Raw genomic sequence first — 20,261 nt, 5'->3', positions numbered from 1 at the left:
GTGAGGGCCCCCAGGCACATTCAACACGTCCCGGCAGCATACATTAGTTCCCATGATGTTGTAGTGCTATAGAGTGATTGCCCATGGGAATACATGGGGCCATTGTTTATCACAGAAAGCGCTTCAGCTGATCGAAGATACCTGCCGGTGATAGCTCCTTGAACATGAGAGTGACACGGACTATCTTCTCATAATGCTACCGATGCTATTGCTCTGTGTAATGTGTGGTAGGCGTATGGGGGCCAGCCGTTGTGTTGTCATACACTGAGTGTACAAAACATTAGAAACACCTGATCTTTTCATAAGACTGACCAGGTGAATCCAGGTGAAAGATAAGATCCATTATTGATGTCTCTTGTTAAATCCACTTCGGTGTAGATGAAGGGGAGGAGACATGTTTAAGAAGGATTTTAAAGCCTTTAAGACATGGAATGTGTATGTGGGCCATTCAGAGGGTGAATGGGCAAGACAAAAGTCATTTGAACGGGGTGTGGTAGTAGGTGCAAGGCGACAACGGTTTGAGTGTGTCAAGAACTGCAACGCTGCTGGGGTTTTCACGCTCAACAGGTTCCTGTGTGTATCAATAATGGTTCACCACCCAAAGGACATCCAGCCAACTTGACACAACTGTGGGAAGCACTGGAGTCTACATTGGCTAGCATCCCTGTGGAACGCTTTCGACACCTTGTAGAATTCATGCCCTCACAAATTGAGGCTGTTCTGAGGGCAAAAGGGGGTTGCAAGTCAATATTGGGAAGGTGTTCCTAATGTTTTGTGCACTCAGTTGTTCTTAGTAAGGATATTCACTGATCAGTCGTTTTATCAGCAGCCTGGGGGTTATAATATGAAATGAAACCAAGAAACTTGAATCTATAATGACATTTTTTTTTAAGGAAGCGTAAAGTCTCTGACTTTGTGATATTCCAGTCACATTTTTATACTGTGTGTATGTATTTCTTTCAACTGGCATATAAAATCAATCAATAAATCTCAGCCCATTTATTGTATGTTGCCTTTTCTTTATTGACTTCTGTTTTCGGCCAAGTCCACTCATATGTTGTATGTGTTAACATTACTTTATAGTTAGTTTTGTGACCAACACATTTACACAGGCAGCCCACTTCTGATCTTTTTCTATTACTTGGTATTTTGACCAATCAGATCAGCTCTTTTGCCCATAATTGGGCAAAAGATCAGAATTGGGCTGCCTATCTAAAAACACTCATATTCCCTTAGGCACACAATGGCTAATTTGACTGGTGAGGTGAGTTGTTATCCAGGGGCACCACCTGGTGGTGAAGGCTATAGCATGTCACTGGAAATGACCATGCGCGAGAACAAGTCAAACAAGGCAGGTGAATTTACTGTAACTGGTCTCCAACCCCATTCAAAATGGTATGTATTTAATGGAAGGCAAATAAGTCTAATTATAACCAGTTAAATTCAATGAAATATATTATTTGGGGGTAGGGTTGGGCAGGGATTAAATCAGGATTTTGGCAGTGGTGAAACTGCTACAAATCCATAATCCCCAAAATGTGTTGCTTTTCTATGATTGTTTTCAGCAGATGTGCATTAGATTTCCACTGTTTAAAGTACCAAGGTTACAGTGATGTTGTAGTATCTTGATTGTCTCTCACATATTATTAAATCAGATTATGATTCATATGGAGTTTTATTCAAATTGAGACCGAGGAATAAAACCACATCAAAAGACACAAAAATACAAACGATTTGTTATGAGATACTGATAATAGTTCTTACAGGGAACATCTTCAACCAAGCATTCATCCCCTCTTTCTCCCTGTGACTCATTTTAACCCTCCTGATCACCATCTCTCCCAACCATCCCGCTCAACTAGCCCTCCCTCCTGCTCTCTCATTGTCTATCTCTCCCTCCCTCTCCTCTATTGCGTGGGTAGTGTCTGTGTCTTGCCTCCCACAGTAGTGAGCTGCATCAGACTGCCCGATGCTGGACGATCTGCACCAGTGGCCCAATTGAAGAACGTTCTGGAAGACAGAAAAATAAGACTGAGAAAATAAGAAAAGTAAGAGGATGAGACTATGGAGTGTTGGCTAATGTTTAACTATATAAAAGAAAAAGTGTTAAACAAAACAATATGTATTTTATACTTGAGATTCCTCAAAGTAGCCACCCTTCGCCTTGATGACAGCTTTGCACACTCTTGGCATTCTATTAACCAGCATCATGAGGTAGTCAGTCGCCTGGAATGCATTTCAATTAACAGGTGTGCCTTGTTAAAAAGTTAATTTGTCGAATTTATATCCTTCTTAATGCGTTTGAGCCAATTAGTTGTGTTGTGATAAGGTAGGGTTGGTATACAGAAGATTTGGTAAAAGACCCAAGTCCATTTTATGGAAAGAATAGCTAAAACAAGCAAAGAGAAACAGCAGTCCATCATTACTTTTAAGACATGAAGGTCAATGTGGAACATTTCATGAACTTTGAAAGTTTCTTCAAGTGCAGTCTAAAAAAAAACATTAATGTGCTTTGATGAAACTGGCTCTCATGGGGACTCCACAGGAAAGGAAGACCCAGAGTTACCGCTACTGCAGAGGATAAGTTCATTAGAGTTACCAGCCTCAGAAATTGCAGCTCAAACAAATGCTTTACAGAGTTTAAGTAACAGACACATCTCACCATCAACTGTTGAGAGGAGACTGCGTGAATCAGGCCTTTGTGGTCAAATTGCTGCAAAGAAACCACTACTAAAGTACACCAATAATAAGAAGAGACTTGCTTGGGCCAAGAAACACAAGCAATGGACATTAGACTGGTGGAAATCTGTAATTTGGTCTGATGAGTCATTTGAGATTTTTCACTCCAACCGCCGTGTCTTTGTGAGACACAGAGTAGGTGAATGGATGATCTCCGCATGTGTGGTTCCCACCGTGAAGCATGGAGGAGGTGGTGTGATGGTGCTTTGCTGGTGATTTATTTAGAATTCAAAGCACACTTAACCAGCATGGCTATCACAGCATTCTGAGGCAATACACCATTCCATCTGGTTTGCGGTTACTGGGACTATCATTTGTTTTTCAACAGGACAATGACCCAACACACCTACAGGCTGTGTAAGGGCTATTTGACCAAGAAGGAGAGTAATGGAGTGCTGCATCAGATGACCTGGCCTCCACAATCACCCAACCTTAACCCGGTTGAGATGGTTTGGGATGAGTTGGACCGTAGAGTGATGGAAAAGCAGCCGACAAGTTTCCACTAGACGTGGCGCTTGGCATTCAGGCCAAAGAGTTCAATCTTGATTTCATCAGACCAGAGGATTTTGTTTCTCATGGTCTGAGAGTCTTTAGGTGCCTTTTGGCAAACTCCAAGTGGGCTGTCATGTGTCTTTTAGAGGAGTGGCTTCCATCTAGCTACTCTACCATAAAGGCCTGATTGGTGGAGTGCTGCAGAGATTGTTGTCCTTCTGGAAGGTTCTCCCATCTCCACAGAGGAACTCTAGAGCTCTGTCAGAGTGAACATCTTAGTTTTGCCGGGCGGCCAGCTCTAGTAAGAGTCTTGGTGGTTCTAAACTTTTTCCATTTAAGAATGATGGAGGCCACTGTGTGCTTGGGGACCTTCAATGTTGCAGACATTTTTTGGTACCCTTCCCAGATCTGTGCCGACACAATCCTATCTCAGAGCTCTACGGAAAATTCCTAAGACCTCATGGCTTGGTTTTTGCTCTGACATACCTTGTCAACTGTGGGACATCACATAGGACAGGTGGGTGCCTTTCCAAATCATGTCCAATCAATAGAATTGACCACAGCTGGACTCCAATCAAGTTGTCAAAACATCTCAAGGATGATCAATGGAAACAGGATGCACCTGAGCTCAATTTTGAGCGTCATAGCAAAGGGTATGAATAGTTATGTAAATAAGTTTATTTTTTATATATATATATATTTTTATACATTTGCAAACATTTACCTTTTTGTTATCAAATCAAAGTTTATTTGTCACGTGCACCGAATACAACAGGTGTAGGTAGACCTTACAGTGAACTCTTACATACAGGCTCTAATCAATAGTGCGAAAAAAGGTATTTGTGTGTGTGTAGGTAAGTAAAGGAATAAAACAATAAAAAGACATTTGAAAACAGTAGCAAGGCTATATACAGACACCGGTTAGTCAGGCTTATTGAGGTAGTATGTACATGTAGGTATCGTTAAAGTGACTATGCATATTTGATGAACAGAGAGTAGCAGTAGCTTAAAGAGGGGTTGGCGGGTGGTGGGACACAATGCAGATAGCCCCGGTTAGCCAATGTGCGGGAGCACTGGTTGGTCGGGCCAATTGAGGTAGTATGTACATTAATGTATAGTTTAAGTGACTATACATATTTGATGAACAGAGAGTAGCAGTAGCTTAAAGAGGGGTTGGCGGGTGGTGGGACACAATGCAGATAGCCCCGGTTAGCCAATGTGCGGGAGCACTGGTTGGTCGGGCCAATTGAGGTAGTATGTACATTAATGTATAGTTTAAGTGACTATACATATATGATAAACAGATATTAGCGGCAGCGTAAAAGAGGCGTTGGGGGGGGGGGGACAATGCAAATAGTCCGGGTAACCATTTGGTTACCTGTTCAGGAGTCTTATGGCTTGGGGGTAAAAACTGTTGAGAAACCTTTTTGTCCTAGACTTGGCACTCTGGTACCGCTTGCCATTCGGTAGTAGAGAACAGTCTATGACTGGGGTGGCCGGGGTCTTTGACAATTTTTAGGGCCTTCCTCTGACACCGCCTGGTGTAGAGGTCCTGGATGGCAGGAAGCTTTGCCCCAGTGATGTACTGAGCCGTACGCACTACCCTCAAGTGCCTTGCGGTCGGAGGCCGAGCAATTGCCGTACCTGGCAGTGATGCAACCGGTCAGGATGCTCTCGATGTTGCAGCAGTAGAGCCTTTTGAGGATCTCAGGACCCATGCCAAATCTTTTTAGTTTCCTGAGGTGGAATAGGCTTTGTTGTGCCCTCTTCACGACTGTCTTGGTGTGTTTAGACCATTCTAGTTGTTTAGACCATTCTAGTTGGTTGTTTATGTGGACACCAAGGAACTTTAAGCTCTCAACCTGCTCCACTACAGCCCCGTTGATGAGAATGGGGGCATGCTTGGTGCTCCTTTTCCTGTAGTCCACAATCATCTCCTTAGTCTTGGTTACGTTGAGGGATAGGTTGTTATTCTGGCACCACCCGGCCAGGTCTCTGACCTCCTCCCTATAGGCTGTCTCCTCGCTGTCGGTGTCGTCTGCAAACTTAATGATGGTGTTGGAGTCGTGCCAGGCCATGCAGTCGTGGGTGAACAGGGAGTACAGGAGGGGAGTGAGCATGCACCCCTGGGGAGCTCCAGTGTTGAGGATCAGCGTGGCAGATGTGTTGCTACCTACCCTCACCACCTGGGGGTGACCCGTCAGGAAGTCCAGGATCCAGTTGTAGAGGGAGGTGTTTAGTCCCAGGTTCCTTAGCTTAGTGATGAGCTTTGAGGGTACTATAGTGTTGAATGCTGAGCTGTAGTCAAATGAATAGCATTCTCACATAGGTGTTCCTTTTGTCCAGGTGGGAAAGGGCAGTGTAGAATGCAATAGAGATTGCATCATCTGTGGATCTGTTTGGGCGTGGGTCTAGGGTTTCTGGGATAATGGTGTTTATGTGAGCCATTACCGACCTTTCAAAGCACTTCATGGCTACGGACGAGAGTGCTACGGGTCTGTAGTCATTTAGGTAGGTTGCCTTTGGGTTCTTGGGCACAGGGACTATGGTGGTCTGCTTGAAACATGTTGGTATTACAGACTCAATCAGGGACATGTTGAAAATGTCAGTGAAGACACCTGCCCGGAGCACATGTCCTGGTAATCCTTCTGGCCCCGCAGGCTTGGGGACGTTGACCTGTTTGAAGGTCTTAATCAAGGCTACGGAGAGCGTGATCACACAGTAGCCCGGTACAGCTGGTGCTCTCGTGCATGCTTCAGTGTTGCTTGCCTCGAAGCAAGCATAGAAGTGATTTAGCTTGTCTGGTAGGCTCGTGTCACTTGGCAGCTCGCGGCTGTGCTTCACTTTGTAGTCTGTAATAGTTTGCAAGCCCTGCCACATCAGACGAGCGTCGGAGCTGGTGTAGTATGATTCAATCTTTGTCCTGTATTGACGCTTTTCCTGTTTGATTGTTCTTCGCAGGGCATAGCGGGATTTCTTGTATGCTTCCGGGTTAGAGTCCCGCACCTTGAAAGCGGCAGCTCTGCCCTTTAGCTCAGTGCGAATGTTGCCTGTAATCCATGGCTTCTGGTTGGGGTATGTACATACAGTCACTGTGGGGCCAAAATACTTGATGCACTTATTTATTGATAAAGCCAGTGACTGATGTGGTGTATTCCTCAATGTCATCGGAAGAATCCCGGAACATGTTAAAGTTTGTGAAAGCAAAACAGTCCTGTAGTTTATTCATCTGCTTCATCTGACCACTTTTTTATAGACCGAGTCACTGGTGCATCCTGCTTTAATTTTTGCTTGTAAGCAGGAATCAGGAGGATAGAGTTGTGGTCGGATTTATGAAATAGAGGGCAAGGGAGAGCTTTGTACGCATCTCTGTGTGTGGAGTACAGGTGATCTAGAATTGTTTTCCCTCTAGTTGCACATTTAACACATTGATAGAGATTTGGTAGAACTGATTTAAGTTTCCCTGCATTAAAGTCTCCAGCCACTAGGAGCGCTGCCTCTGGGTGAGTGGTTTCCTGTTTTCTTATTTCCTTATACAGCTGACTGAGTGCGGTCTTAGTGCCAGCATCTGTTTGTGGTGGTAAATAAACAGCCACGAAAAGTATAGCTGAGAACTCTTTAGGTAAGTAGTGTGGCCTGCAATTTATCACAATATACTCTACTTCAGGCGAGCAAAATCTGGAGACTTCCTTAGATTTCGTGCACCAGCTGTTCTTTACAAATATGCACAGACCGCCCTCCCTCGTCTTACGGAGTGTGCTGTTCTATCCTGCCGGTGCAGCATATATCCCGCTAGCTGAATATCCATGTCGTCATTCAGCCACAATTCCGTGAAACATAGAATATTACAGTTTTTGATGTCCCGTTGGTAGGATATTTGTCGTCGTACCTCGTCTAATTTATTGTCCAATAACTGCACGTTGGCGAGTAATATTGACGGTAACGGCAGCTTTCCTACTCGCTTTCTGCGGGTCCTGCCGAGGCATCCGGCTCTTTGTCCTCTGTACCAGCGTCACTTTCCTCTTGCGAATAACTGGGAAGTTGGCCCTGCCAGGTGTTTGGAGAATATCATGTGAATCTTGCTTGTTGTTGAAAAAATCTTAGTCTAATCCGAGGTGAGTGATCGCTGTCCTGATATCCAGAAGCTCTTTTCTGACGTAAAATACGGTTGCAGAAACCTTATGTACAAATAACGTGAAAACCCCCCACATAATAGCACAATTGGTTGGGTGTCCGTAAAACTGCTGCCATTTCTTCCGGTGCCTATCTGGAGAGCTATGGGCTATTGTGTGCAGATTACTGAGAATATATATTTTTTAATCCATTTCGAATAAGGCTGTAATGTAACAAAATGTGGAAAAAGTCAAGGGGTCTGAATACTTTCCGAAGGTACTGTATACAGGGGGTACCGGTACCGAGTCAATGTGCAGGGATACAGGTTAGTCGAGGTAATTGAGGTAATATGCCCATGTCGGTAAGGGTAAAGTGACTATGCGTAGATAATAAACAGTGAGCACCAGCTGTTTCTGACAACAATGTCACCAACAGTCATGAGAGAACAGGGAGTACAGTCAGAGTCAACACTGGTTGAGTCAGAGTTTTAGTCAGAAGTCAAGCCTGAGTCCTGGACTCAAGTACTACAACACTGGCCTATTCACACGTCAGTCAACATTCATACTCCAGTCCATCAAGCGGACATTTGAGAAGCAGCAGAGACTGTATCAAAGGGTTAATTGAATTGCCCTCTCCCATTGCTTCTATTTATACTTCCTGACCCTCATTTGTTTCTACTGTTAATCTGCAGGGTTAATGACATCCAACTATTCTGGGATTATAAAAAATCCCATCTAATCTCTACCATGGTACAGAGGAGAGACTGGAGACTCAGCGGTCTGTGTCTAAGGTTACATGAATAGAGGGACACAAACTTTAGGGGCTCCATACGCTAGCTTAGAATAGACCTACAAAAAAAGTATAGCTCATTTATGTTGGTGTATGTTAATTATAGTATATCGTTAACATTGCATATACAACATATTCGGGCAAATCCTGAAAAGAGGATATGTAAGTAATTGAAGCCAAAAGTATCCAAGTAATTTAAGATTGGAGATAATTAGTTAATTGATATGTCCATCAAATTCATATTTTTTTTAATCACATAACAGTATTATTCAAACCAGACATTTGGCTCTACATATCTTTTGGCAAGGTGTTGATTTTAACAATATAATTGAGTAGGCTATTTTACAGCATTGCCATCTTCTGGCGAAATATTGGTATACACCAATTCCCTTAAAAATAAAAAGATTGTCTAGAATTATAGACATATGCTGATCAAGAGATGCATGTTCTTAACCCTGGAATACATTGAATGGTGGCCTTAAAGCATAAATATACTGTACATTTCATTTCTAAGTTTGAGATGAACTAAATATCAGATAAAACAAACAGTAACGTAAACAACCCATCATCCGCCACATCACACTCACTCTGAAATGTACTCCAGCGGTGTCCAGGAACCAAAGTCTGCATCGGGCATGAACTTCCTGTTCATCGGCGTATCCAAGGTTACCCTGTGTAATCAAGTCACATGACAGTGATCGGAACTGATCCGAGGCCTGAGGATCTGGCCCTGGACTGAATGTAACAGCCTCATGTAAGCCCCTTGTCTACATATTAAAACGCATAAGCAGGGCTAAAGCGTAGAGATTATATCTCTGTTGATTTATTTACTGCAAGCAAGCATCAAACAACCTCTTTGATTTCACTGTTATATTTTGAGATGAGCAAGAGAGTTGATACAAAAACATTTACAAACGTTGAAATATGATTGTAGATATCTGTTGTATTAGTTGCATGTTTGAATGTGCACAGTTGCAGTCTACAGTCTTTCTTGTGTGCGCACAGTTGCAGTCTACGGTCTATTCAATGCGCACAGTTGCAGTGAACAAAGCAACCCTCATCCTATACGTATTGGTAGTGCAGAAGAACTGCAAGTCATGGGGGTAATGCTAACCATATGTGACAGCTATTAGTAGCCTGGCAGGTGGCCTCAGCCCAACCTCATGTAATTGGAATGTACCATAACAGAACCCTGAGAATATTGACAATAAAACTCTGATACGGGCTTCTCATCGTGACATTGCAAAAAAAGTGCTTTACATGCATCAGTTAATCAATGAAACTGTGTAAACAGATAGCTGCTCATGAGGTGAATACAAGAGCGACTGAGCGAGTCTTCTTCCTTTAGGACAGGCAACCCTTTTCGATCCTCCCAGACATTGAGGCCAACGATACCTACAACTGTGATGAAAAACAATTTCCTTATTTTCATTATTTACCCTTTGACCTCTGTTTCTGCAAATAAATTAAACTCCCAACGACTTTCTAATGAGGGCAGGGTTTTCCTATTCCTAATTAGTAATTAAACTTGGCAGACGATTTGATGACTCACGGCAGTATGGCTACAGCCACACCTCCAGGGGGCATCCCACTGTCTTCTCCGGCTAGACTCTGACAGAGCTGGTGGACTGCTGCCTTGGCCATGCCATAGCCCACCATGCCTGAGGAGAGAGAGAGAGAGAGGGATGAAGAGAGGGAGGGTGAAATAGGAGAGATGGTTGGATAGGTGAGTTGTCATTTATACAAACAGCCAAATCAGATAAGCAGAGAAAAAACACCAATAAATCTCACCACTATAACAAGGGACATGAAATATACACAATACGTGTTACAAAGTAATACACAGTACCAGTCAAACGATTGGAAAACCTACTCATTACAGGGTTTTTCTTTATTTGTACTATTTTCTACATTGTAGAATAGGGAAGACATCAGAACTATGAAATAACACATATGGAATCATGTAGCAACCAAAAAAGGTTTAAACAAATCAAAATACTTTTGTATTTGAGATTCTTCAAAGTGCCACCCTTTGCTTTCTTGACAGCTTTGCACACTCTTGGTATTCTCTCAAATAGCTTCATGAGGTAGTCACCTGGAATGCATTTCAATTAACAGGTGTGCCTTGTTAAAAGTTCATTTGTGGAATTTCTTTCCTTCTTAATGCGTTTGAGCCAATCAGTTGTGTTGTGACAAGGTAGGGGTTGTATACAGAAGATAGCCCTATTTGATAAATGACCAAGTCCATATTATGACAAGAACAGCTCAAATAAGCAAAGAGAAATGACAGAGTATCATTACTTTAAGACATGAATGTAAGTCAATCCGCCACAGGAAAGGAAACCCCAGAGTTACCTCTGCTGCAGAGGATAAGTTCATTAGAGTTATCAGCCTCATAATTTGCAGCCCAAATAAATGCTTCAGAGTTCAAGTAACAGACACATCTCAACATCAACTGTTCAGAGGAGACTGGGTGAATCAGGCCTTCGTGGTCAAATGCAAAGAAGCCACTCCTAAAGGACACAAAAAAGAAGAGACTTACTTGGACATTTACATTTAAGTCATTTAGCAGACGCTCTTATCCAGAGCGACTTACAAATTGGTGCATTCACCTTATGACATCCAGTGGAACAGCCACTTTACAATAGTGCATCTAAATCTTTTAAGGGGGGTGAGAAGGATTACTTTATCCTATCCTAGGTATTCCTTAAAGAGGTGGGGTTTCAGGTGTCTCCGGAAGGTGGTGATTGACTCCGCTGTCCTGGCGTCGTGAGGGGTGTGTTCCACCATTGGGGAGCCAGAGCAGCGAACAGTTTTGACTGGGCTGAGCGGGAACTGTACTTCCTCAGTGGTAGGGAGGCGAGCAGGCCAGAGGTGGATGAACGCAGTGCCCTTGTTTGGGTGTAGGGCCTGATCAGAGCCTGGAGGTACTGAGGTGCCGTTCCCCTCACAGCTCCGTAGGCAAGCACCATGGTCTTGTAGCGGATGCGAGCTTCAACTGGAAGCCAGTGGAGAGAGCGGAGGAGCGGGGTGACGTGAGAGAACTTGGGAAGGTTGAACACCAGACGGGCTGCGGCATTCTGGATGAGTTGTAGGGGTTTAATGGCACAGGCAGGGAGCCCAGCCAACAGCGAGTTGCAGTAATCCAGACGGGAGATGACAAGTGCCTGGATTAGGACCTGCGCGCTTCCTGTGTGAGGCAGGGTCGTACTCTGCGGATGTTGTAGAGCATGAACCTACAGGAACGGGCCACCGCCTTGATGTTAGTTGAGAACGACAGGGTGTTGTCCAGGATCACGCCAAGGTTCTTAGCGCTCTGGGAGGAGGACACAATGGAGTTGTCAACCGTGATGGCGAGATCATGGAACGGGCAGTCCTTCCCCGGGAGGAAGAGCAGCTCCGTCTTGCCGAGGTTCAGCTTGAGGTGGTGATCCGTCATCCACACTGATATGTCTGCCAGACATGCAGAGATGCGATTCGCCACCTGGTCATCAGAAGGGGGAAAGACCAAGAAACATGAGCAATGGACATTAGACCGGTGGAAATCTGTCCTTTTTGGTTCTAACCGCAGAGTCTTTGTGAGGTTCAGTATAAGTGAACGGATGACCTCGGCATGTGTGGTTCCCACCGTGAAGCATGGAGGAGGAAGTGTGATGGTGTGGGGGTGCTTTGCTGGTGACACGGCCAGTGATTTATTTAAAATTCAAGGCACACTTAACCAGCATGTCTACCACAGCATTCTGCAGTGATACGCCAGCCCATCTGGTTTGCGCTTCATGGAACTATCATTTGTTTTTCAACAGGACAATGACCCAACACCCCTCCAGGCTGTGTAAGGGCTATTTGACCATGAAGGAGAGTGATGTAATGCTGCATTAGATGACCTGGCCTCCACAACCACCCGACCTCAACCCAATTGAGATGGTTTGGGATGAATTAGACCGCAGAGTGAAGGAAAAGCAGCCAACAAGTGCTCAGGATGTGGGAACTCCTTCAAGACTGTTGGAAAAACATTCCTGGTGAAGCTGGTTGAAAGAATACCAAGTGTGCAAAGCTGACATGAAGGCAACTAACTTGAAGAATATCTCAAATATATGTTGATTTGTTTAACACTTTTTAGGTTAGTACATGATTCCATGTGTGTTATTTCATAGTTGATGTCTTCACTATTATTCTACAATGTAAAAACAAAATGTCAAAATAAAGAAAGACCCTGGAATGAGTAGATGTGTCCAAACTATTGGTACTATATGTGATATTACAAACATAGTTTCCTCAGCTGGTGAGCTCAAAATATACTATGATGTAACATACATTCACAACACATTTCCTGTTCATATACTATGGACAAATATTCCAGGTGCTTTTGGATCCCCGATTTTGCCCATTACAGTTGGATTGAGAGATGACTGCTTGTTCCACAAGCATGCTTTTGACTTCCCTTCAATGTTTGTAGCATCTGGAAACAATACGCAGCATTTTCCACTTAGAAACACTTCTTTGAAGAATGTAATATTCTCTCCCCACCCTCATAAAACAGTGGAGGCATGCCACAGCTACATTTGAAGAATGGACCAATGGGAGAAAGGGGTGGAGAGTTAGCTCTTCCTTAAAATGGTTGTTCTCTCTCCAAGATACTGTACTACTAAAATGAACTGGAACATATTTGAAATTAAATGGAACACAGTCTTTCGTTGGGGGAGACTGTCATATTGGATTGCATAGATGTGCTCCAAATTGCGTTAGGATGGTTCATAGGAAGTGTGCTTAGAATCTATTACCCCAAAGAGGATTAACAGACTTGCGTGCTGAATCACCCAAAGTTAAATCAATGTTATTTGACAGTTCAACCTCTCTTTTAAATCTAGGGTGAAGGATAAGGGTCATAGTGCTCACATGGTTAACGAACCTCAGTCTTTAACCCCAAATCAACCCATAATCTTTTAGTCCACAATGGAATGTTTACAATGTAGCTTACTTTTCATCTGCGTCTGGCTTTGTAAGACTAAGACACCACTGGAACCCAAACTGCCCAAAGGCAGTATATCAATATTGGGAAAAATCAGACTCATGAGTAGCTGGTAAAGTATTAAAGCTAAAATAAAAGTTAAAATATAAGCACAGATAACCCCTAAACACATGCAATGTTTAAGCACTACTTCTGTCTTCCACTGTCTTGTTTTTTTTGTCAATAGTACAGAGCATTTGTATTTTGAATAGGCCTAAGGCAATCAATGTTTGATAAGGCACGGGGGAAATGCTTTACCTACATTATAAAATGAAAAGTAGTTTTAAAGACGTATTTCTAAAACTCACACACTTCACCTAAAGGCAGCTCTGAGCATTACCTGAGGGGAAATACTGTAGAACCTTTTTTTTAATACAAATAAATACCAGCATACAGAGGAGTTAAACGATAGGAACATCCCCAAATAATATTAGACATACCACTGTCAAAATAAACCAACCCCCCTCAGGGAAATCTCTGCAATTTCCTGGCCTTTGTCTAGATTAGCACTATATGCTACATTGCAATAAGAGAACAGCACAGCACACTCTAACCATGTCCACATGTGAAGAGGCCCAAATTCTGCTGACTCATTCTCCTCCCCAATCTGACAGCCAATGAGAGCGGGAGCTCGGTAGCGACTGCCAATCAGGGATTTCAGGTGCCCTAGTGTCAGGAGTTGTATTGTTGTCAGGGTCATCATATGGGTAACACACCACACAGGGAATGGCATGGGTGCTTGGTCCTATAGTTACCTTCACACGCACACAGGGTCTAAAATATCAGACAGCATTATGTGAAAAAAAACATAGTAGGAACAATTTCTCTCATAATTTATCCGGCGTCGTGAAATATCACTATGTAGATCATATTAAACATGCTACTCATATTTTAGTTCCTACGTCATAGGCTTATTTGTACCCGAGGGTTGCAGGTTTCACAAAGTGCTTGAGGACACATGCTGCTATTTGTTTTGGCTGCTTAAATCGTGACGACAGCAGATGTATGCCAAAGTCCCTCGGACATCAAAGTCGGAGTGAAACGGTGGTCAGAACAGAGGCACAATCTAACAGGGCCAGCATGACAACATTACAAGAGAAAATAGAATGCATAATAGAATAAATTACAATACCAGTCAAATATTTTAGAACGCCAGAAGAATAGAATACCAGTAGAGGTATGTGGCATCTTACCACTAGTGCCACCCAGTGATGCTTTAGCCCCAGCCAGAGTCAGCAGTCCCCCTTGCTTCAGGTGAACAGCAGCCAGGTGGCTAGAGATGGTAGAGGTCCACACACTCTGCTTCCACATCATGTCTGTGTTTTTGTACAAGTCTAAAACATACATACACAAGAGAACATTTTGTTTGAGGAGCAACATGGTAATAATGAAGGACCATATGACTAAATAGAACACTATACAATGGCACGAACAAACATCCCGTTGAGAATTCAGCCTAAGGGGAAATTGGTTTTAAACTATTCATATCAGTGTGTGTTCAAAATTAACTGATGATATCTCAGGGAAATGCTGTTGAACTCTGACCTTTTGAGCTGCAATTTCCTCCTGCCCATCCACCTGCCACACACAAGATGGCATCTACTTTCTGGTCCCCTAGCAACTGTGCCACATCTGCTGTCACCTGCAGCAAAGAAGAAAACTTATTAGAAAGTGCAAGACTCTACTTTGCTAATATAACATTTGATTTGAATATATATTTTATCATTTGGAATGTCACCACTTCCTGTGTTTACAATTTGTTGACATCCAGCTGCCACAACGAAGATATCAATTTAACCTAGCATTTTAAAAAGACTCATTGCCATGTTGAATGTATAGAATAGACCCCTATAGGCCTATGCGATAGCATAACCATTGAGTACAGTTTCCGATCGTGGCATAGAAATTACGGTAATTATCCAGCGTTTGGCAAATGGAAAGTCAATGATCGTTTCCCTTGATACCGGATCATTCACTAAGCCAAAACTGTCAACATCACAGAGGGAGCAGGTGAAAGCGCGTTCCTCCTACCTGCCCCGCTTGCTCGGTAAATGACTCGGATAACTTGACCAGCACGTTCGCGTTTGCCTCCTCATTGGCAACGATATCGATGCTGGCTACCCACTATTGTTGGAAAAGAAAGAAGCAATTGAAAATAGGATGATGGCATCGAATTATCCTGCAAAGTAGGCTATTTATTCAAAATGCAAGTGATGAAATGTTTTCTGAAAGTTCTGGGCTGGCATCGTTCAATGTTAAATGATGACACTTTCATATGGATGTATTTCTTTTTCCTTGCCTCTTACCATAGCATCTACTTAACATGTGGTTATTGCAAATAGACACTGTGGCAAGCAACAGAGCACACTATTTCATATATGTATTATTTATTAAAAAAACAAAAACAAACTATAGCACGCTACTCACCCATCCTTTAGATTTGAAGTGCTGAACAATTTTGCTACCTAGTGCGCCTCTTCCTCCGTAAACGAGTACCCGATTGGCAGCCATGCGTTCTTTACTATAAGCTTTAGCAACGATGATTATTTCACAAAACGCGACAGCTACCGCAGACAGAAATATATATATATATATATAGGGAGAGAGAACGGGCGAGAGAGAAGGAAAACTAGAAAGAAAGAGTTACACCCACCCACAAGATTTAAAGAGACACACTCAGCACATCAAGAGGCGGATCCTCTAGTTCAAGAGTGTTCTAAATTAGTTAAGACTGTTAGAAATGTCTGAGTGCATAGGTTACACCATAATGAAAGTCAGTGGAGGGGTTGACACTAATAAGTGCCTTTAAAATGACATATGATTAACATGACGTAATGTAATCAATACTAATAATGAGTATGGGTTAATTAATACCAGGCTCCAACATGCACAAAGAAAGCCACCGCATCGTGACAAACTGTGAAATTGATCATGAGTTTAATCCAGTGGTAAACACACACGATTATGTGTGAATTTATGTATTCAGATAAAAATCAACATACCATATTTGGATACAGTAGCAGTGAGACACCAACATCTTATGACACCGGCTTTGCCTGTGTGGGAACACGTCCTAGTCATCCTGGGTACAGCGTGTCGGAATCTGTCACAGCAACACAGCTCATCGTAATGTCATCAAAGGATTTTCATGCTCTGGGATATCCCTCACAGTCAAACATACTAGATGTATCATTGCACGCTGATGGCGTATGGCCTAGCTTCTGCAGTAAATTGCACATCCAAGGAATACACATTTGAATCAACACCAGAAAATGAGGCCGCAGAATTCCAAATGTTTATTCGCATAGACTAGTACTTGATGTCACGTCGCTTTGACCAGGTAATGTCTGTTACGACACATCCAATGATGGTATGAAAGCATTTCCCCATGCATTTTTTCTATGATTTGTGCGGTTATTAAATAGCATGTGGTTTTTGTAGGATGCACTATTACGCAAAGTGATGATTATGATGTTGAACACACTGCTCAAAGGGAGTTGATCATTGTCGTTGCACTTCTAGACTTCAGCTATTGTTAGGAGCAGTGGCAGAACTAGAGTTTTATACATGGGGTGGCCCGGGGGTGGGCAAGGCTACTTGTGGGGGTCCATAGACCATGACAGAAAATGAGTGTGTAACCCTAACCTGGCATCGAAGGAGCATGAGTGAATCCTATGATTGCTGATTAGAGGAAGAAGTGATAACTCACTGAACCCGGAGTTCTTCAATGTGGCAAAAGGGTTACTTCACTAGAATTATTTAACATACTATGACTAGTCAGTGTTTCTACCTCGGAACTGCAGCTACATTTCTTTGTCTCTCTCTCTCTCTCTCTCTCTCTCTCTCTCTCTCTCTCTCTCTCTCTCTCTCTCTCTCTCTCTCTCTCACTCTCACTCTCACACACACACACACACACACACACACACACACACACACACACACACACACACACACACACACACACACACACACACACACACACACACACACACACACACACACACAGTACTCACATACTGGAGAGACTTGGGTCCCTCTGTTTTCATGAATATATAATTTGGGTCTATAAGTGTTGAACATCCAAAATATTTTCAGAAATTAAGCTCAAGCACCAAGGAGGTAAGATAGCATTTGTGTGTTACATAAATTGCATAGTTTATTTAGAAAAAGTACATTTACAAAAAAACACACTGTAATTTGACATACCAGGTATCAAGTAGAAATGGACTAGAAAAATAAAAATAATTTTGGTGTCCATCAATATTACAAACTTACTGTATCATATTTATTCTAATATATATTATGTTAACTAATAGCAAAGACTTTTGGGGGAATTGGCCTAATCAAGACCAAATTAAATCTGTGTGACATGATACCCTTTGGATTTATCATTTTAGAATGTCAGTGTACTAGTACACAGTGCAGTTTTTAATCATGACCAGAGGGACCGCCTAAGTGCCAAATTATCCTAGGTAGATTTAAAACAGCATAATTCTGCAGTTCTGTTGAGAACTGGCTAAATGTTTCACAAACTCATCCATGTTGAGGGAGCGTGCCCTCCTTGACTTAACACTGAGAATTCTGAGGTGAATTAACCTGTCATCAACCATTGTTGTCCTAAGGTGGGTTTTAAATCAGTTTAATAGCTGAAGCAATGCTCTGAAGCACTGCAACACTCTCGCAAGAAGCACTGCTGACTGGTGTAACAACAGAAATCTTACAAAGTCGAAGTAGCACATGGAAGACCTATTTATAAAGGTTCTAGAAACACAACAAAGTCAAGGAGAGTAGACTGTCCCTTCTACTTGTCTCTCTCCTATCAAGAAGCTGCTTGGTTTGATGAACCTCATGTTTGAACTCCTCTAAATGTGACTCAAAGGTCTGAGCAAAGGCAAACAGAGGCACCCCATTCAAGAATGTTGTACTCTTTGGGGCGAGAGACTGGACCCTTTGCATTATCTTCCAATTCTTCTATGAAAAAACGCCTCTGCAGCTCAGCTGTGAGACTGTCGAAAAAGCTGATAAAAGAGAGCTCTTTGGAAGCTCTCACCATCACGTTGGTCACTATTTTTATGTCCTACAGGACTCATCATCAATGAGTCGTGAAATCTTAAGCTTGTTTTAGGCTGTCTTTCACACACATAAACTTATTTTGCAGTGCTCTGCAATCTCTTCAACCACTTTCCATAGTTCTCCATAGTAACCCTCACTTCTGTAGTCCTGTAATGTGTCTGTGAGGGCACCTACTAGATCTACAGCCCTTGCGGGTTGGCATCACCAAGCACTTTACAAAAGGTAACCAAAAGCCCTATGAAATGTAAATCTGAGAAAGAAGGCCCCTTGCCTCCACGGATCTATCACCCCTATTTTTCAAGTGTGATATCCTGTAGCACTCTCGGAACTGCTGGAAGCCTGTCCCTCAGATTACGGCATGCCATGTATCTACATGCCCACCTTACATCCGTAAGTCTCTGTAGTTCCCTGGGCTGCTGCTGTGGATCCAGCTCTTTCTGAACTGCAAGCCACTTGAGATGAACGTACGAGCCAGATACAAAGTTATAAAGCTTCTGCAGGAGAGCAAAAAAGTGAACTGCCTCAGGCACTGATTTTACAGCATCGACAAGAACCAAATTCAAACAATGATCATTGCAGTGCACATGAAATGCACATGTTGCACTGTTTTTAATCCGTGCAGACACACCAGAATGCTTTCCGCTCATGACGGCTGCATCGTCATAGCCTTGCACCACGTTAATATTTCTGTCGTCTAGACTATGTTTTTCAAGGCAATCAATCATCATTTTAGTGAGACCTGCTGCATCTAAGCTTTCAGCTGACTGAAAGTGTAAAAAGCTTTCGTGGATGGGCCCCGTTGTAATAGTACCTCACAACTAAAGACATTTGTTCTTTTTTCTTTATAACCCTGGTTTCATCTGCAATTACACTAAAATCTTCACTTTCTTTTACTTCTCTTATTATTTCACTTTGTACCATCTCAGCTCAGCCCTCAAGAACTTCCATCTGGATTTGGTGGCTTGTGTACTGAGCATTGCCACATGCATTCAGACTTTTCTCTATGAGAGCTTTGCTATTTCTTCTATTGTCAAAAAATGTACCTTGTTGTGAGAGTCATCAAACTCTCGATGACCTCTCTGCGCTATATTTTGACTGGCAGTTTAATAGGAGCACATCTGCAATTGTTTTAATGTAAGTACTTCTGTTTGAAGCCCCTTTTCCTAGTAGCATGCCGAGGTCTGGGAAATGTTTTCAATCACGGCTGTACAGGACCCTCTTCTCTGGATCTAGAAATGTCTGAACTACACGTTAAATAATGTGTCATATCTCTATGGAAATGTAGAATTAAGGGATCCACAAGATTAGATACTAACAGCTACTACTGTAACTAAAATGTGTTAGTTTAAAGTATACGGCCTGTCCTACCATTGGGTCCTTTTGGAACAGCATATCTGATGCTTGATGCAGTTGGGAGGGGCTCGATGACACCTCCTGACAGCTGTGGCTCACTTGGTGGTGGTTGACTGGGTCCTGACCACACTAACTCTGGCTAGTCTCAGGTAGGGAGGTGCTCTGGGGTCCGGTGGTGATGCAAGGGCTGGGGTCTGTTTGCACCTGATCTGCCTGTTTGTGCTTCTTTAAAAATAAGTCTGATATCTCTCCCTTTCTTTTCATGTTTAATTGACCCTATGCAAAAATAAGACAGTACATGGTTACATCTAAACATCCAATTGCCCACATTTTAGTCCAATCTCAATCTTAATTACAAAAACCATTATCAAAACTGTTCCTTAAAAACAACTACCAGCCTAAATTACTAGTTAGATAATGACTAGCCCTACTCTGCAGTAAGTAACTTAGCTAGCTACACTTTCTTACACCTTTACGATAGCAAACAGGCTATCTGAAAATTGTGGTAATCTTTTGAGTAACGTTAACAGATTGATAGTAACAATTGTTCGTTTTGAGTTCAAGTACAAACATCTAACTGAGTAAATGGATTTCCAATTGCTGAAGGTTAACTTTCTGAACAGTGAGAGCGGTAGCCTACTAGTTACCCCACATTAGCTAAACATTCGTATACTGTAACTTATGACACTGCACT

At 42.6% G+C, this 20,261-nt stretch overlaps 1 protein-coding gene across 2 annotated transcripts; it reads right to left on the bottom strand.

The window, feature by feature from the left end:
* Positions 1 to 1,656: 1,656 nt before the first annotated feature.
* Positions 1,657 to 15,792, bottom strand: LOC118363601 (dihydropteridine reductase-like). 2 transcript variants are annotated; one of them, XM_035744637.2, is made up of 7 exons: positions 15,569 to 15,792; positions 15,173 to 15,265; positions 14,687 to 14,783; positions 14,311 to 14,475; positions 9,686 to 9,794; positions 8,721 to 8,804; positions 1,657 to 2,010 (listed from the first exon to the last, which is right to left on the bottom strand). In XM_035744637.2, the coding sequence occupies exons 1-7, from the start codon at positions 15,650 to 15,652 to the stop codon at positions 1,908 to 1,910; spliced, it is 735 nt and encodes a 244-aa protein (XP_035600530.1). In that variant the 5' UTR covers positions 15,653 to 15,792; the 3' UTR covers positions 1,657 to 1,907. The 2 variants fall into 2 exon arrangements, with proteins under 2 accessions (XP_035600530.1, XP_035600531.1); XM_035744638.2 differs by having other exon boundaries at positions 14,335 to 14,475; positions 15,569 to 15,787.
* Between the last annotated feature and the right edge of the window lie 4,469 nt (positions 15,793 to 20,261).

This window comes from Oncorhynchus keta, chromosome 30 (genome assembly GCF_023373465.1).
Source record: "Oncorhynchus keta strain PuntledgeMale-10-30-2019 chromosome 30, Oket_V2, whole genome shotgun sequence".
NCBI classification, from domain to species: Eukaryota; Metazoa; Chordata; class Actinopteri; order Salmoniformes; family Salmonidae; genus Oncorhynchus; species Oncorhynchus keta.
Note: the sequence above shows the minus strand (reverse complement) of the source record. Positions and strands in the feature narration are given on the sequence as shown.

Excerpts from the sequence above, each read along its gene's own strand:
- LOC118363601 (XM_035744637.2), bottom strand. The coding sequence starts at position 15,652 with ATGGCTGCCAATCGGGTACTCGTTTACGGAGGAAGAGGCGCACTAGGT. Across the intron at positions 14,476-14,686 it reads AGGAAATTGCAGCTCAAAAG|ACTTGTACAAAAACACAGAC; the intron begins GTCAGAGTTCAA and ends TGTATGTTTTAG. Across the intron at positions 9,795-14,310 it reads GATGCCACATACCTCTACTG|GCATGGTGGGCTATGGCATG; the intron begins GTATTCTATTCT and ends CTCTCTCCTCAG.